Here is a 19,283-nt window from a genome sequence, read left to right as displayed (position 1 = left end):
ATGAGGATCAGAAGTAGTGATCCAGTGTTAGTGTCCAATTTAAAAATCAGGTTGTCTGTTCCTATTATGTTGAAGGATGGTAAAGAAGAGACTTTATGGGTGCTGCGAATAATCGCAGCGACCCCTCCGCCTCTTTTACCGGCTGGTCTGTCGACATGCAGAATGTAGTAGTTCGAGGGAACTGCAGCTAAAATATCAGGTAGGGAACCCTCATTAAGCCAAGTCTCTGAGAGAAACAAAAAATCAGGTTTATGGGTAAGGGTTGTAAGGGGGCTTTTGGGACCCCACCTGGATTAGAATATTGGCATCTCACACAAGCAGCACAATGTTTGGCTACATCTTTGTACACTCCTGGCCAGTAGAACCGTTCTAACAGATATTTGAGGGTGTTCTCCTTCCCATAGTGACCCCCTTCCATTTTGTTGTGTGCTAGCAGAAGGACTCTTTCCCGGTAAAGGGTTGGTACGACTAATTATTTTTTAACTTCCGTAGATTTCCGCTCAGCCCTGTACAACAGTCCCTTTTCCATAAGAAAGAATGGTCCTACCTGTTCTGGTGTCTGCTCTTGGACGTGTTCCCAGGCATGTGTGAGGGACTCGTCCTCTTGCTGGGCGGTTCTGAAACTGCAGTAGCCCATCTCGTTGTTGTCTGCAAGGGGAAGAGGGAGAGCGGTACAAGATGTCTGAGAAAAGAGGAAGTCATTTTTTTCCTTACGCCTTTCCCTTCTGCTTTTCCTGTCCCTAGGGGTTGGGTGTTCTAGGTCTGTCGAGGAAAAAGGGGCCTCCTGAAGCCATGCCTGTACTTTCCTTTTATTTTTCTCCAGATACTCATCGAATTTAGGGTGATCGGTCCCTATGATCACAGCCTCCGGGAGGGACGGAATCACCCCTACTCTCTTAAGGTGAGGATTGTTGTCGACGTCCAACAGAACCTCGGTTACCGGGTAGGACTTCGTATCTCCGTGAACACAGGTTACTCTCACTTGTTTTGAGCCCAGTGGAGTTGGGACCTTAAATAGGGACCCGTCTATCATGGTGACATGGCACCCGGTGTCCAGTAAGGCTTTTTTTTTTCTCCATTTAGGTAGACTTCGGTCTTATACCGCTGTGGTCCGTCCTTAGTGAGGAATATCCTGCCTCGTGAATAGCCCACCTCCATAGGTTCAGCGGGTGGGTGCTTCTGTGGGCAGTATCTGGCTATATGCCCCCACTCTGCACAATGGAAACATTGTGGGGTTTGTCCACTAGAGTTAAGAGGGGTCAAGGTCGGTCTTGGGACAGGACGAGGGGGAATTAATGGTTTTGGGTCGGTTTTGGCCGAGAACCTGGGCTGGGTATAGGAAGGGGTCTGGGAGGAAGGAAGGGAAAGCTGGACACCCAACCCCTAGGGACAGGAAAAGCAGAAGGGAAAGGCGTAAGGAAAAAAATGACTTCCTCTTTTCTCAGACATCTTGTACCGCTCTCCCTCTTTCCCTTGCAGACAACAACGAGATGGGCTACTGCAGTTTCAGAACCGCCCAGCAAGAGGACGAAAGCTGAGACTGCCTACCCTGAAATCAGGGGATCTATGGTAGGCACATTCTATGTCCACTGCGGAGGACGTGTCCAGGTTAGGATGCTGTTTCACCCATGAGCGGGTGGAAGGCGGTAATGCTTCCAGGTACTGCTCCAGGTAAACCTTTTCTACCACCTCTCCCACGGTGGATATGTGAGGGGTTAGCCATCTGTTCCACATATCCCGTATCCTGTAGTACAAGGCCCGGGGATTGTCTCCTGCAGCCCATTTCTCCTTTCTAAACTTCAGGCGATAATATTCTTGGTCGAACCCCAGTCTCTCCAATATCGCCTTTTTCAGGTCGTCATAGGCGGTTGTTCCTGTTGGGTTGGCGGCTTGATATGCCGCCTGCAATTCCCCCGAGAGCAGTGGGGCTATGTACTGGCCCCATCTCTCCTTGGGCCAGGCTGCTTTGGATGCTACCCTCTCGAAGTTTAAAAAAAAATAATCAGGGTCCTTCCCTTCTCTATATTTCTGTACCGTCCCAGGAACGGTTGGGTGGACCCGGGCATTGACAACCGCATTGGTGAGTCTCAAGACGGCTGTGTCTTGGACTTGTTGATTGGTTGCTGTTCTGGCAGCTTGTTCCTTTAGGGCATCCTGTAAGGCTTCCCTCCCTAGTCGGGCTTCCTGTATTTGTTGTTCGAGCACCAACTGGAGGTGCCTTTGCCCTTCGGCCAGCTGAGTGACCATGTCGTCCAATTGTATGGGCTGTGTCATAGCTAGTCGCGTTATGGTGGGCGTGCGGTATCCCACATCTGACAACACTTTGTAAGAATGTCCAAGTGGTCATTACAATGAGTCACTGGTCATGCGGGATATTAGTTTGGAGCATATTTATTGGGAACGTTTGTTCTTTTTTTGGTTAAGGACCACTCTCTTTCTGAATTTACAGTTCATGAAAAGACAACTATGTACAAGAACAGGTGATGCGTCAGACGATTTCCGGGATGGCTGGTCTGCTCCTGGGATACCGTCTTCCTGGCGTTGGTCTGTTCCCTGTTGGCTCTCCCCGGAAGGAAAAAGAAAAAGGGGTCGGGATTAGTCAAACTGCTCTTCTCCTAAAAATGCTACGTGCTACCGTCACCATAGATAGTGGGGATACAAGGAAAGGTAGGGAGTGTGTGGGAAGGAGGCCGGCGTGAATCACCCAGTTAACACCCCCCACCACCCCCACTGGAAGGCACCCCTTAATGGTACTTGCCTTGGGCCACGGCCCATCCACAGGGCCGTGGCGTCTGGACCCGGGGCGTGTTCTCCCTTCCTGTCCTTCCTGAACCTCTTTCTCCTACTGTCCAGCGCTGTCTCTTTTCGATTCCTCCTCTCACCGAAGAAGCATTCCTGGAAATATTACCTAAGGTCAAGTCAGGGTCCCCGGCAGACATCTGCCCGGCTCGTATTCTTCAACAGATTTACTCTGTCTGCACCCAGCCCCCGATCACTTTTCTCAACAGTTCCCTTGCTCAGGGGGTTGTGATTCCAGCACTCAAATCTGCTACTACAGTGCCTATTTTGAAGAAGCCTGGTGCAGATCCGTCCGCCCCAGTCATCTATCGCCCTATCTCACTGTTGCCCTACTTGGGCAAGGTGCTTGAGCGCCATGTAACCTCGGTACTCTGCGCCCATGTAGAAGCAACTGGGGGCCTGGCGCCTCGTAAGGCGGGTTTCCGGCCTAGGCACTCTACTGAGTCCGTCGTGGTGTCGGTCCTGGACAACCTCAGGGAGGGCATGGACTAAAACAAACACCAGGCCCTGGTGCTCCTCGATCTCTCAGCCGCTTTTGATACGGTGGACCACTCCATCTTGCTTTCACGTATCAGAGCGGCGGGAATCGGGGGCTCAGCCCTGGTTTGGCTATCGTCCTTCCTGAGGGACCGCACCCAGGCGGTCCGGCTGGGGGATTTCTCGGCTACTCCACTTAAGGTCACTTGTGGTGTTCCCCAGGGTTCTTCTCTCTCCCCTCTTTTGTTCAATCTTTATATCTATCCCTTAATCTTTGCACTCCAGCAGCTGGAGGTCACCGTATATAACTATGCGGATGACCTCCAGCTCATCTTTAACCTCTCTTCTTCTTCCTATTCTATTTCCAATTTCCAGACTATTATGATTTTTATCAGGGACTGGATGAGCCACAACCATCTGAAGCTGAACCCGGATAAAACTGAGTTGGTTCTCACTGGTGGCTCTTCCAGTCCTGGAACTCTTTATTTTGGCCCTCTTCCTTAGGTTCCCCTCCCACTCCCTCTCCCACAGTCAAGACCTTAGGCATCAAAATGAATAATCATCTTACCCTACACTCACAAATTAGCTCCGTTGTCTCTTCTTGCTTTCTCACTCTTCGCACTATTCGCACTGTTTACCGTTTCTTTTCTCCCCTGGCACTTAAACTGATCATGTCCGCCCTAGTGATCTCCCGGCTGGACTACGCCAATGCCCTGTACAACGGCATTCCAGCTTACAGCTTACGAAAGCTCCAACTGGTTCAAAATCAGGCGGCCCGGCTAGTGTACGGCCTTTCCCACTCCCACCACTCAACCCCGTTATTGAAGGCGCTTCACTGGCTACCTGTCAGGGAGCGATCCCTTTTTAAAACTGGCTGCATGGTCTTCCAGGCACCCCAGGGCTCAGCTCCCGCCTTCATTACCTCTTTGATTAGGGAGTATGTCCCTACCAGAGAGCTTCGCTCATCCTCCCAATCTCTTCTGCAGGTACCCCGCTACAAGCGCAAAAAGTGGGGAGGGGCCAACTTTTCATTCTTGGCACCCACTTTTTGGAATTCCCTCCCTGACCACCTTCGGTCGGCCAAGCACTATTCTCTCATCCGTAAAGGCCTCAAAACCTTTTTATTCAAGCAGGCCTTCCCGCTGTAAATTGTCCTCATTTGCCCCCTCTCTCTGTATCAGTTTCTATTGCCTCTCCTCTGCTAATTTTGCCTCCATAGCGCCAAGAAACTGAATGGTGAACGCAGCGCTCTATAAATATTTTAAATTCAAAATTCAAATTCCTGGGTTCTGGTCCGCACCTCCTCCGGGACTGCTGGGCTCCTCCGGACGCTGCTCCTTGCCGTGACTGCTGGGCTCCTCCAGACGCTGCTTCCTGCCATGACTGCTGGGCTCCTCCAGACGCTGCTTCCTGCCGTGACTGCTGGGCTCCTCCGGTCGCTGCTCCTCTCCTGAACTGCTGGGCTCCTCCGGTCGCTGCTCCTCTCCTGCACTGCTGGGCTCCTCCGGTCGCTGCTCCTCTCCTGCACTGCTGGGCTCCTCCTCCTCCTCCAGGCACCATGGAATTGCTTCCTAAAGACGCCGCCGGGACTCTGTGTGTGCCGTGTTTATATTGTCCTTCCTCGATTTCCCCGCCTGCATGATCCCGCGAACAACTAGACCGTCAGCTACTTCCGGGCGGTCTTGGGTGTCTCCGCCCGACAGGCTCCACTTCCGGTCTTCCACTGCGGCCGACTCCCCGTCCTTACCACAGTGCCACCTCTAAAATGTTCAAATCTATTAAGGACACGGAGGTGAGGATGATGCGTGTCTTTCTTAACTGGAAAATGTACAGCACCCATTGAAAACACTTTTAAATAAAAACAACATTTCCCATTATACTAAGAACCGTGTTACCTCACACGTTGACCTTTCAAATATGGCTAGCACTGTCTTTCTGCCTCTTTGTTTGCGAATCGCATCTCCTTGGTTCTCCATCTCCAAGAGACTTGTAGAACTGGAACCTCAACACCCAGATCAACCAATCCCGTATCCAAATACTTCAACCAGGAGTGTCCAAAAAGAAAAACTAATAGAACCACTACATGCACCTTGAACGAAAGCTTCAACACTTGACAACACTGAAACCGTGAAACAAATTAATCTTGCAACTGTAAACCATGCCCCCTTTAAAAACTACAATATAACATGGATAGGCCAGGAAAATGTTTGCATTAACATCTCATTAATTACCTATCTGTAACACAGAGAACATGGGCGGGATAATCCTTGCTACCATGTCCTTAATAGAATTAAAAATGATTGATGCAACAACTAGAAAATCATTTACTCTATTTCAGGATCGGAGGCTATGAATATCCTGTTCAAAGCTGCCACATCAACAACAGGTTTGTAATAAAAAGTCTTACACATGTAAGCAGATCCAATCCGCCGCCCTATATATTCAAGCCTAGAACGCAAAGCAAATGTCTTGCATTGCACTCGCTAGTGGAGTGAGATCCGAAAATAGAAGTATCGGTGCCTGCTTTACTCAACAGCTAATCAACCCATCCAGCCAGAGTGGCCAAGGAAACCAGTTTAAATGGTTTTTGTAAAGCAATCAACCACAGACCTCCAGACTCCTGTAGCATCCACATACGTTCTCACACAATGAACCACACATAATTTGAGATTATTTGGGAAAGCAGGATTTCGAATGCTCCTAGAATTTGGCTTTGTACATTTAGAAATCTGAAAAATAACTCAGTTTGAAGAAAATACTCTACCTGTAAGATCCAAAGCACATTTATGGAAACTCTCCTGCAAGATACCATGCTTAAAGGAATAGCTAGAGCCCTGACAGCTGCTTCCGTGGCAACTCAGTATTATCCGGCTAATGGTCCAAAATCGTAATATCACCAATACATCCCACAATGTAGAGTAACGGGAAGAGGAGGGTTGGCAAACCAAATACCCTAGAATAATTTGCAGACCTTCGGTAGTTTGCCCACCATCTTACCCTCCACAGGAGAATGTTCTGCTGAAATCGATAAACTATATTGGTTGACTGGCCTATAGGCCATACATACCACCTGTGGCTAAATCCACAAAACATTTAGACCGAAGGACAATTCAGCCTCCATGGGCTCTACACCCTGTTCCAGACACCAACTAACCCATCATTTTCAGGCCGAGGAATGTCTCTTGTGAGCGGACCAGAAATGTTTGATGTAGGATAAAGCTTGCTCTGAAAGCCCTGGCATTTGCCAGTGACTCCTGAAAGCCTCCATGCCATGAGTCTCCACTGATCTGCTTGCAGCAACAGAATGTAAAGCCCCTCTGGTTGGTCAAGAGATCAGGAAGGACGAGACAGCTCATCCGGAGATCGTACAGCAGTTCCAAAAAAGCCTGGAAACCACAGCTGGACCCTCCAAAGAGGAGTCACTGGACCCACCTCGGCCTCTTGCATCCTCATCCGAGTCGCCACCCTCTCAATCATTTGAAAAAGGGGAAAGGCATAATGCAGACTTCCTGTATTACCGTGCAAAAATACGTCCATGTTGCCAGAGCTGATTGGTCCAGCTTCCAACTAAAAAAACTGTCCAACTGATGGTTCAATCTGGACGCAACAAGGTTGATCTCTCAAGGACTCCAAACTTGCATCAGTGAATGAAAAACTAGCAAATGGAGTTTCTAGTACCTGATGTAACTCAGGTGTCTAGCATTCCAATCCACAGCCACATTCCTCTGGCCCGGGAGGTAATTTGCAATGACTGAAACATAGTGTTGAACACAATAATGCCAAAAGTCCTTGGCAATCTCCATAATTATGTGAGACCTCGTCCAACCCAGTTTGTTGATGTGCCTCGCAGCCGATATGTTGCCCATCCATACAAGAAGGCAACAACTTGTTATCTGAGGAGACATGGTCATGAATGCAAAGGTGCCAGCTAGGAGCTCCAGGTAATTGATGTGAAAAGATAACTCATCTTCTTGACCATCTGTCCCCTTTAGACACAGGGCTGCAATGAGCCCACCTGCTCCAATGACTGGTGACCAACTTAATCCTTACCTCTGGTGTGTTGCCAAAGACGGCCTTGTCATTCCACACCTCCATATGAATCATCCACCAAGAAGGTTCTGTTGATGCTTCCTGCAACTACATCAAGATGGGGCACATAAGAAAGGCCCCTCTGCAAATTTCGTATTTTGAGGTGCTGCAGAGCTTGATAATAAAGTCGACCCAGGAACATTGCTTAAATCGAAGGAGCCAGAAGTTCCGCATTTCTAGGCAGTAATCTAAATGGCATTGTCTGTTTGGACAATGCTGACCTCAATTCGTTCTTGATAGTCTGAATTTTCAGGGTCAGCAATCGAAGCTGAACCCGAATAGAAGCTACACCAAAACCTAAGAGTTCTACCATCTGAGAGGGAGTCAAATTAGATTTGGGAGCATTGATGAAATACTCCAACTCTTGAAGTAAATGAATCGCCCAATTGAGATGCAATTGAACCATGGCTTGTTCCTGGCCCAGATTGATGAGGTCGCCATGGTAAATGATTAGACGGTCTCCCTGGCTCTGATGACCAATTTCATTACCTTGGTGAAGCACCAAGGAGCCGACAACAAGCTGACTGGGACCACTGTATACACAATCCATTGATTGCTGTATTGAAACTGAAAAAAACCCCGTGAAGAGCAAAGATTTGAATAGACAGATAGGCATCTTTTAGGTACAGACGGACCATCCAGTCGCCTTGTATGAGTAAATCTTACAAAAGATGGATTCCCTCCATCTTGAAGCACCTGTAAAGAATCAAGCATTGGCGTTTTTCAAGTTTAACACGAGTCTAGTACCGCCACCTTTCTTTTGTACCAGAAATACATTACTGTAGAAACAGGGGTGAGGAATTGTCTCAGATATAGCCTCTTTGTGTAACTGACTCTGAATCTCCTCATCTATAAAAAGCTGATCTGGAAGGGAAAACTCAGAGGCCTGGGGTAACATTGTTGAACAGGAGTACCCTAGAACTCCAGCTTGAAACTCTGAATTGTGTTCAGGGCCCACAAGCCCTGTATTATAGCCTGCCACCTATGCAGAAATTGTCTCACTATGCTCCCCAAAATCACCTCCAAAGGAGGAATAATAAATTCCAGAGAATGCAGGTCCCACACTGTCTGAGGCTTGACCTCTGAATATTGGCCCCGGTGGCGTCTGGATGGGAAGAAGGAATCCCCTCTCCCTTGTTGTTCCAATACCCTCTTTGTTGTATTGTATTGTATTGTATATAGTTCTTGTATAGCGCAACTGCCACCCTACGGGTATCATGGCGCTTTTTGTTCTGACGGATAACTTCTTTGGGACCCTTGATAGTGCACACGACCTGAAGATTGACCCCTATATTGAACTCCCTGGCAAAAAGGTTAGGTGAAAAACCCTTTTTAGCAACATTTGAGCCTTGTCAAGTACCTTAAAGGTAGTAACAAACGTAGTCAACACTTTAACAAAAGGATCACGGAAGAGCAATCTGTCGGCAATTGGTCCCCCTTCTGCTGGGACCAACTCTGTTAATTTAGGACTTATGCACATAAGAATAGATCGCTTTCTTTCTATCGCTATAGCGCAATTAAAATTCCCCAATTGGCACATGGCCCTCTATAATCAACCGAAAAGGATTGATAGGCATATTTTATTCCTTGGCCCAATAGGCCATTTCTAAGATTTTATGAGGGGTCCTGACTAATCCAGCAGTTTGTCTTGACATGAGCTCCAAGACCTGTACAGCCCTTTTGGGATCTGTTGCTAACTTCTTGAAATTTACCATCCACGCATCCACCTCCAGTGTGTATGCCACCTTACCCTGAAGGATTGGTTTGGGGAATTCAGCCCTGAGGCGATTACATACTTCTTTTTAAAAATCTTTACATAGTCGGGACTAGACATAGTCAGGGACCAGTCAGGCGACCTGGAGGAACAATGCCCTCTCAATCGAAGGTCAAGACATTTGCTGGAGGAGCGGTCCTGTCTTTTTAGGTCAAGACAAGCGACTGCGCGCATGCACTGCTCGCTCTTCGTGACTGCTGTAGTAGAATATAGGATATAAACTGCGCCCACTCTCCCATATTTTTCATTGGCTTGTGTCATTATGTTTCGTAAATGCTACCTTCGGATTCATTAATAGGCTTGTTAGTCCCTCCTTAGTGTGGCCTTGTCTTCATTTGTACCTTCCCCTGGCGACTGGCCCTTTTACTTCAGTTGTTACAGGGGACCTGTTATTTAGTCTGTAAGCACTATTTACTTTAAATAGTTTCTCTTACTGCAGGCCGGACATGCGCTGCTTTAGCTGAAACCGCTTGTGTTTTTTTAAGCAGCACGGCCGCCCAGTAACACGGGTGCCTGCTTTAATTCACTTTAGTGGGCTAAAGAACGGTGATGGATTAAACCCAGATCTTTTGACTGGGTGTGAGTGTTTGATTGATTCAGATGCTCCGTCCATCACCACCCCCTTTTGTACCGCTTTTGGCCGCCATAAGTGTGGCAGGGTATGCTCAGACGTGAGTCCCTTGCTCACTTTGCCACTGGATTCAAGCAAGCCGGGCTGAAAACGGCTGGAATGCCAGAAACTGGTCCTCGGAAGCTTGTTTCCGGTCCAAGGAAGACATGGCTTGGCAGTTCGGGTTGGACTGTTCCAATGAGGCACAGGGTCAGACTGATTTGCATATAGCCATGTCTGAACTGGGGTGGCTGAGTGGGCTAAAGAACGGTGATGGATTAAACCCAGATCTTTTGACTGGGTGTGAGTGTTTGATTGATTCAGATGCTCCGTCCATCACCACCCCCTTTTTTACCGCTTTTGGCAGCCATAAGTGTGGCAGGGTATGCTCAGACGTGAGTCCCTTGCTCACTTTGCCACTGGATTCAAGCAAGCCGGGCTGAAGACGGCTGGAATGCCAGAAACCGGTCCTCGGAAGCTTGTTTCCGGTCCAGGGAAGACATGGTTTGGCAGTTCGGGCTGGACTGTTCCCATGAGGCACAGGGTCAGACTGATTTGCATATTGCCATGTCTGAACTGGGGTGGCTGAGTGGGCTAAAGAACTATTGATGGATTAAACCCAGATCTTTTGACTGGGTATGAGTGTTTGATTGATTCAGATGCTCCGTCCATCACCACCCCCTTTTGTACCGCTTTTGGCCGCCATAGGTGTGGCAGGGTATGCTCAGACGCAGTGGCGGTTTCTACATTGGGGCGTTTGGGCGCCGCCCCCCCTGATTTCTCGCCGTGCGAGAAGAAGGCAGAAACAAATGGTAGTTATTTATTTATAACTACCATTTGTTTCTGCCTGCCCTTCTTGCACGGCGAGAAATCAGCGAACTTCCTGGTTACTAACTCGAGCCTCAGGGCAGGGGGGAGTGGCTTGGGGGAGTGGCTTGCCCAATGTTGTGAATACGGACTGTTTGGACAGCCTGAGAGGCAGTCCAAACAGACAGTATTAGCAACAGTGGGCAAGCCACTCCCCCAAGCCTCCTCCCATTCTCCGTTCTGCAGGATGCAGACTCGGAGAAATGACGTATTTAGGGCAGCCAGCCGAACCAATCAGCGCTGGCTGCCATGGAGGGGAGGGAGGCTGCCTGCAGGCTTCCGTGAGGAGAGCGGCGGTATTCAAATGCAGGACGGCGGGAGCAGTCTCGGGACTCGAGTCGGGAAGCCAAGGTAAGTTTGTTATATTTAAATTAATTTTAAATGTAACCTTAATGACAGTAAGCTGGAAGCGATCTTTTACCTTATACAAAGCGATATGGTTAATGGTTAGGGCAATCTGTGTTGCTAGTTGCGATCGTGCATGGAGCGTGAAATGAGGCTTGTAGGGGTGACAGTGTTCTCATGTCGTATAACCCTGTTTCTCCTGCGCGCCGTGTCACTTCGTACTTTATATTCCGTGCATGAAGAGATGTTTAGTGTATTTTGTTTTGCCGATGCTATCTGCTAGCGAAGTGGGAAAGAAGTGGGCGTGGTCCTCGAACCAGCAGTCAGTGGAGCCCTCTTCCTCCTGACTGAGAGGAGGGGCGGGCTGGGAGCTCCAGCTTTGGTATTCACGAGAGAAAGCAGTGGCTAATGTATCTGAATGGGGATTAACATGGAGACACCCTCCGTCTCATATTTACCTCTTCTGAGGGAAACGGGTCAAAATCCGCACTCATTTGCTACCTGCTTTGAGCAGGAGCAAGTATGTTTGGGGCCATTTTTTGTGTGTCCATAGTGCTGGGGCGGGGGAGGCGGTGTATTTAAGGTGTCTCTTGCGAGACCTCACTCGGCAACGTGTACTGAGGGCCCGAGTGCAGTACGGGAATTGTTTTACGCCCTACCACTTTCAAATGTCACCAGCCGCCACTGCTCAGACGTGAGTCCCTCGCTCACTTTGCCACTGGATTCAAGCAAGCCGGGCTGAAGACGGCTGGAATGCCAGAAACCGGTCCTCGGAAGCTTGTTTCTGGGAGTGAGTGTTTGATTGATTCAGATGCTCCGTCCATCACCACCCCCTTTTGTACCGTTCATTCACTTTAACCCAGCATTATCTCATGTCTGTTTCAACCCCCAAAGTAAAATGGATTTAGAAATGATTAAGTCATGTGAATTCCAGGTGAATTCCAGGTAGCACATAATCCTGTGCTAATGAGCTGAAGCTGACAACAGCACATCTGTGTTACATGTCATCTGTATTAAAGCCGCTTAACAGGTTGTTTTCAAAAGCCTGTTTTATTAACAACAACACCACCAATGCCACCACCACCACGAATACCACCTCCACCAATACCACCACCACCGTCAATACCACCACCAATACCATCACCAATACCACCTCCAATACCACCACCAATACCACCCCATCAATACCACCAGCACCAATACAACCAATACCACCACCAATACCACCACCACCACCAATACCACCACCACCAATACCACCACCAATACCACCACCAATACCACCACCACCAATACCACCACCTCCACCAATACCACCACCAATACCATCAATGCCAGGAAGCGCGGGCATAAGGGGCCATACGCAACACAAGAGTGACCACGCGCTCCCAGGTAACCTGTTTGATCACAAAAGGGCAGGCCTGTGGGATCCTCAAACCCATCATTAGGTACTTAGGGAGGTCCGCTTCTGGGCAACAGCCAGCTAGCAGTCTTTTTTTCCATGTTCAGGCCAACTGCGCACCACTGCGCCACATACTGGAGAAGACCAGCGATATAATAGAGGTGTAAATCCGGGAGCCCCAGGCCACCCTGCTCCATTTCCAGCTTTAGGAGATCAAGTTTGACTATGCTACGCTTACTGGTCCCAACCAGATTGACCAAGAGACTGGTCAGAGTGGTGAAGGTGTCACTCGAGATGCGGCAGAATGAGTTTTGCAGAGTAAAAAGGCAACAGGGAAGCAGCACCGTCTTTGCCAGCGCCACCCGTCTCATGACCAACAGAAATCTGTTCCAGAAAAAGACTGACACTTTTAATGCTTCAGGGGTTTTCCCCATATTAAAGGCATATTGGGCTTCCGTTGAGTGGGTATTCTGCTTCCCTAAATAACGAAACTGGTCACTATTCCAAGTGAGCGCCAGCAGTGGGAGTTCAGCCCCACCCCTCCCTGCTAGACCTGCCAGCAGAAATGCAACAGACTTTTTTGGGTTAATTATCAACCCAGAAACCTTCCTGAACAAGGTGTACGTTTACCTTGTACATCAGGTTCCCAATGAATACACTACCCAAAAACAATGGAGAAAAAACTACAAGTCCCAACATCAAATAGAGAACCACCAATCACAGTCCAGATGTCCTATTAAATAGTTGACACGTCACATAAATCACGCCTGCTTGGTGCGAGGTGAAACTAGCATAAAAAGCACTAAGGCTGAACTCCTTGCTTTTGATCTGAAAACGAAAGAGAAAACCATTAAGTGACTCTTCATATAACTAGGAAAGTATCAAAAGTGGGAGGGTCAAAGGAAAACATCAATTAATCAAGATTTTAAAGATTACCTTATGGGTGAGATAATCCTCGCCTCCGTGTCCTTAATAGAATTGAAAATTCTTGTTCAATTCTATGTCAGGACTGGAGGCTTCAGATTATGAATGTTTAAAGCTTAGCAACAATTTGAGAAAAAAGAGAGAAAATAGAACTCCTTGAACTTAGTTTCTGAAGACCAGTCTGCCATGCTTATGACATCCTCCTAACGTGCTCCTGCATTGAAAGATTTAGAAGTCACAGCTGCTCTGACAGAAGGCCTGATTTAGATCTTAGCGGTAAAGGTCGATTTTTTTCAACGGATTCACCACCCGCTGACATGTCAGTCCACCCGCTCTATTTAGATGTTGGCTGGACCATGGGCAAAAGACCGCCAGACACTTCAACAGGAATCTTCACTTGCATTGACGGTGCCATAGGCAGAAGTAGCTGGGGGCGGGAGTCTATCCAAGGATTCTGTGGAGCTAATTATGATGTGCCTGTCCGATGAGGCAACAGTGGCTGGAATACCTCCTACTTTGAGTTGGTGGGATCGAAGGAAATGAGGTAAAAATGTATCTTTTTTCCTATTTTCCTCTTCCATTTCCGTTTTTTACCCCATCGTATAGGTCTCTCCTATGCTGCTCCGACTCCACCATGATGCCAAATGACTCCATTGTTGCCAGGCTTCTAAGGTAAGCTACTTGTACAATTGTCCTACAATGATATGTGTATTGACAATTGCTGTAGCACCATGTATCTTTTGCATTGCTCTTACATGCACATTTTTTCTAATGTGTAATGGAGTAGTGTTCATTTTCCTACTTATCCAGGTAGAGGGAACACACCTGTTTTGGCACTTGAAAACATTATTGTTGTTTTGTTGTTTTGTTGCTTGGGGGTGTTATGCTTGTGGTGCCTATGGGTATGCATTTAACAGTTTGTGTATGTTGAATGTGTGGCATGCTATGTGTAACACAAACGGTCATAACAAATGTATGACGTTACATCGCGGTCTTTACACTGCATTACGTTTACAACGCAGTCATTACAACGCGGTCGTTAAAACGACTTGCGCTGGACTTAGGAATAGTATGATTTACTATTCCAACTCCAGCCTACGTAACAGTAGGGAAGGTGTTGGAATAGTAAATCATACTAATACTCAGTGTATAGCGCCATCCAGCGAAAGTCGTTGTAACGACTTGCGTTGTAATGGCCATGTTGTAAACGTATCGCGGTGTAAAGACCGCGTTGTAATGGATGTCTCCCGGTCATAACACATTACCTAAATATGTTTTTGTGGCAAACACAACATATATGTGTATTGACATGAAACTAAGTTGTACTTAACAGTCTCTACTCCACCAAGTACCCACTACATCATGAATCTGCTGCCAGGACAATGCCAGCACACCTGGGACATCTAAATTGGCTCAGCAGAATTCTGCCAGACTGATGGTGATAGTGCCAGCAGAGTCTGCACACATTTAAATATGGGAGGCGGGACTTCGTCAACACGATAGAGTACTTGAAACCACAGTCACAGAGGGATGGCAGGAGTACCGCCAAGATCTGAATCAGACCCACAATGTGCATCAAAAATGGAAGCATCAATGCCTGCCTCAGATAGAATCCACCGAGCCACAGTTGAACAAAATACAGGTCCGTGAGAATGAATTGGGGAAATGGGAAGCTGTCCTGATGGGGAGGATTGGAGAGGAGAGGTATTTATCTCGTAAAGTTTAAGACAATGAACTACACACAACTTAGATTCCCAGATAGTGCAGGAAATGAAGCAAACCTAGATGCTGATTTCATTCTTTTAAAGATGATGAAAGAGACACCTTCAGGGATGTAAAACCTTTCTGCTAGGTCCAGAGAGTGGACATCAGACACTCTCTTGCAGGATACTAAGCAAATTAGAAGGGCCATCTTAGAAGAGATTTGTTTTCTGATTAGAACTGATTTATTTGGCCAATTTTGTAGAAATTTCAAAACTACTAAAACATCCCTTAGTGAAGAGTATTTAGAATGAGGGGTAGATGAAAATCCAATGCCTTCCATGAGCTTGGAAACTAGAGGATGCTCACCTACAGGTCTGTTGGTAATAGGAGTGTGACCCGTAGATACAACCGATCTGTATGAATCTATAGTTCTGTATGAGAGATCCTCTGCAGCTAAAGATTCCAGATTTTGATATGACTGACACATCTGTTGCCACAGTAACCAGATCCTGTTTCACGCACCAGTGAACTCATCTGTTCAAAGCCGACTTATATTTCTTGGGAGTTGCATCAGACCAGGCCTGGTCGATGAGGTTGAGAGCCTGTTCTGAAAGTCATGGCATTTGCTTGGGTTTCCGGAAAGTCTCCAGGCCACTAAAGTGAGAAGACAATGGTTGACCAAAAGATGAAGAAGGTCCAGCAGAGGTGATCCGGGAGATGTGGGAGAGTTATCGGGACAGGTTGTCGTAAGATGGTTCCAGCGGAGGGGAAACCAACACCGTGTTTTTCACAGGGGAGGTATCAGGATCAATTCTTTCATTGGTTTTTGAACTCTCTGGGCCACTCTGACAATCATGGAGAAGTATGGGAAGGCATAGTTCATACCCTTTCATAACTGAAGAAATGCGACCGTGGCAACTGTCAGTGGGTCTGGTCTCCAGCTGAAAAACAAGGGTATCTGGAAGCCAGACAAGATGCAAAGATATCCATATGACACGGAGCCCACCTCAGCAATATCCTTGAAAATAATGAGGAGTTCAGTTTACATTCACTGGTTATCTTCAGGAAATGTGAGTTCCAATCTGCCACTGATTTCTGTTTGCCTGGAAGATACATTGCAACTATTGGCAGGTTGTGGGAAAGGCACTATTGCCAGCGCCGAGACACCTCTGAGGTATTTATTGCGCTTAATAAGTTATAGTAACATAACATAACATTAACAGAAATCCTTGGCAACTTTGTTTGCCCTAACTGATTGACTATTGTCCCAGTAAGATGTCCGTCTTCAACAGAATACAACAGCTGGCCTGATGGCCAGAGAAAGCACGGATCGCAAAAGAGCCCGTTAAAAGCTCTAGACAATTATTGTGAAGGGAGAATTAATCTTTGGACCATCTGCCCTCTGTAGAAAGGTCCCCGCATCGAACATCCAAGCTGAGGCAGCTAGCATCCAATTCAATCACCTAGTCCAGAACGAGATCAAATACGGCCTTCCTGTTCCATGCATCCATGGGCTCAAGCCATCAGTGGAGTTAATGATGAACCTCGCCAGTCAATTGGACTTGGTCGGAAAAAGACAGCCTCTTTTGTAAGTGATGAATCTTTAGACATTGAAGGGCCTGATAGTTGAGAGGACCTGGAAAAGCTGCTTGGCTGGAGGAGGCAAGAAGACTGACCAGTCTGGCAAGTCAGCGAAGAGTGAGGGATTGCTTCTTCAAGACCTTGAGAATCTCTTTCCTGATGTCTCGAATTTTGTGAAGAGGAAGAGCCAGGGTGGCAGAGACTGAGGGCCTGATTCAGATCTTGGCAGGACTCCTGTCTTCCCTTTAGAGAGGTGTTTACAAGTACTTCGTCAAGCTGAGGGAATCCTGCCTGCCAAATTTAGATGTGTGCTGGATGAATAGCCATCCGCATTGAGAGAGTGTTTTCCGTTGCACAAACAGTTCACCGCTGTCGATGCAGCGGACTTCTCTGCTTGCAAACATTACTCTGTCTCCATCATGGACGACCAGCCGCCTGAAACTGAACTCAGACAAGACGGAAGTCCTCATCCTGGGCTCCTCGCCCTCCGCCTGGGACGACTCCTGGTGGCCCCCCGCCCTGGGCACCGCACCCAAACCGACAGACCACGCACGCAACCTGGGCTTCATCCTGGACTCCTCCCTCTCCATGACCAGACAAGTCAACGCCGTCTCCGCGTACTGTTTTAACATCCTGCGCATGCTACGGAAGATCTTCCGGTGGATCCCCACCGAGACCAGGAAGACGGTCACCCAGGCCCTCTTCACCAGCCGTCTGAACTACGGCAACGCCCTCTACGCCGGAACCACCGCCAAGCTCCAGAAGAGACTCCAGCGGATCCAGAACGCCTCAGCCAGACTCATCCTCGACATCCCCCGACGCAGCCACATCTCCGGACATCTGAGAGACCTGCACTGGCTCCCCGTCAACAAGAGAATCACCTTCCGTCTCCTCACCCACGCACACAAAGCCCTACACGACCAAGGCCCGAGCTACCTCAACAACCGCCTCAACTTCTACGCTCCCAAACGCCACCTCCGATCGACCAACCACGCCCTCGCCGCCGTCCCCCGCATCCGAAGAGCGACAACAGGAGGAAGGTCCTTCTCCTACCTGGCCGCCAAGACCTGGAACTCCCTCCCTCCCGACCTGCGCCTGACCCAAGACCACCTCTCCTTCAGGAAGAAGCTCAAGACCTGGCTGTTCGAGCAGTAGCAGTACCCCCCCCCCCCCCAAGCGCCTTGAGACCCTCCGGGTAAGTAGTGCGCTCTACAAATGTCTTTGATTGATTGATTGATTGATTGATTGGCTAGATTGCGCCAAGCCATTCAGATTTTACAGTTCTGCTGGTGGTGCGCATATATATATATATATATATATGTATCTTAAAACGCTATTGTTTTTAAAATATTACGAATTCCAGCTGATATTTTCACTATGTCTATGATGACGTACTTGTAATTCAAAATGCACTGTCACTTTAAATAGCCGGACACTTCTCCAGAGTCGTGTCATGTGATCAAGGGCCGTCAGGCTTGAAACGCGTTATGGCGGAGTTGCGGGGAAAAGCACAATCAAATTCTAAGCACTTATAAACTTTGTGTCCGCTGTCCTTTGGAGATGGTGATTTGGCAACTGTTGCTGCATATATATATATATGTATAGATATACTAGCAGCCCGCCCGACGTTGTCCGGGGGCAATAAGGCTTCAGGGCCAACCGCCCGCCCAGGCCCCTGCCCGCCCGCCCGGCCCCGACCGCCCCGACATTGTCCGTGTCCCGGAGCCACCTCCCGTCCCCGGCCCCCTCCCGCCCCGACATTTTACGTGTCCCTTTGCCTTACCTGAGCCGGCGCTCCTGACTTCACCGCCGCTCCTCGCCGCTCGTTACCACTCCTCCCCGCCTGTCCGCCGCTCATGTCCGCTGCTCCCCCTCGTCATCACGCATGTTGCGGCCAGCGCTACGTCGCGGCCGGCGCTACTTCCAGGGAACTACTTTTTTTTTTTAAGTTACATTTTTAAATTTACGTTTAATTTTGATTTTATATAGCCAATGTCCATCTGCACACCATGACATTTTCAACGATGTATCGGGTGTGTGGATTGGCGCTGTGGTTCCCGAGTTTACCTGGCTCAAAGGTTTGTGTTCTCTCTTTATAATAGTAGTAGTTTGTTTGTTTGTTTGAATTTATTTTGTTAAGTATAAGATTACAAATTTCGATGTCCATAACATTTCTCATGATGTAATGTTTCTTGTATATATTGCATATATGTTTTTATATTGTAAATGTCTGCTCTTTTTAACAGCATATTTTCACTAGGCATATGTAACTTAAACATTTGCAAGTGTTTTTAATGTTTAATTGAAATGACTACAACTACCATGATGTCTTGTTTTTGTTTTGTGAAAATACTATTGCAATTTTATCTTGCTCAAAGTGCTATGCATTGATCAATCTCTATATCATGCTGTTTTGAAATGTTTTCGTGTTTCATTTTGTATGTTGTCCTATTCCTGTTATTTGATTAAATTGATGTTATTTGTTTCACAAAGCAAAGTTCATTTACTAAACGTTTTTAAGATATGTAATTTTGTATGCTCATTATAAGTGAAAATGTTTGGTATATTTTATGTATACTTTCCAATCATCTTATTGCATTTCAGGGCATCTTTTCATTTGCTTTTTTGAAGTCGTTTTGTGTGTCATTTAAACTGTGTGTGTAACCTATTATAATAACACTGTAAGGTACAATCATAATGTTTTACTTTTA

The 19,283-nt window shown here is 47.5% G+C and overlaps 1 protein-coding gene across 1 annotated transcript; it reads right to left on the bottom strand.

Moving 5' to 3' along the window:
• Window positions 1-1,506: 1,506 nt before the first annotated feature.
• LOC147730452 (zinc finger protein 394-like) lies at window positions 1,507-2,250 on the bottom strand. Its single transcript, XM_086954070.1, has one exon. It carries the CDS (start codon window positions 2,245-2,247, stop codon window positions 1,507-1,509), a length of 741 nt encoding a protein of 246 aa, XP_086810196.1. The 5' UTR covers window positions 2,248-2,250.
• Between the last annotated feature and the right edge of the window lie 17,033 nt (window positions 2,251-19,283).

Source organism: Lissotriton vulgaris, chromosome 2_1 (genome assembly GCF_964263255.1).
Source record: "Lissotriton vulgaris chromosome 2_1, aLisVul1.2, whole genome shotgun sequence".
In the NCBI taxonomy this organism is placed as follows: domain Eukaryota; kingdom Metazoa; phylum Chordata; class Amphibia; order Caudata; family Salamandridae; genus Lissotriton; species Lissotriton vulgaris.
The sequence above is the reverse complement of the archived record's forward strand: the minus strand, read 5'-3'. Positions and strand labels throughout refer to the sequence as shown.

Coding starts and splice junctions, on each gene's coding strand:
- LOC147730452 (XM_086954070.1), bottom strand. CDS start 2,247: ATGGTCACTCAGCTGGCCGAAGGGCAAAGGCACCTCCAGTTGGTGCTC.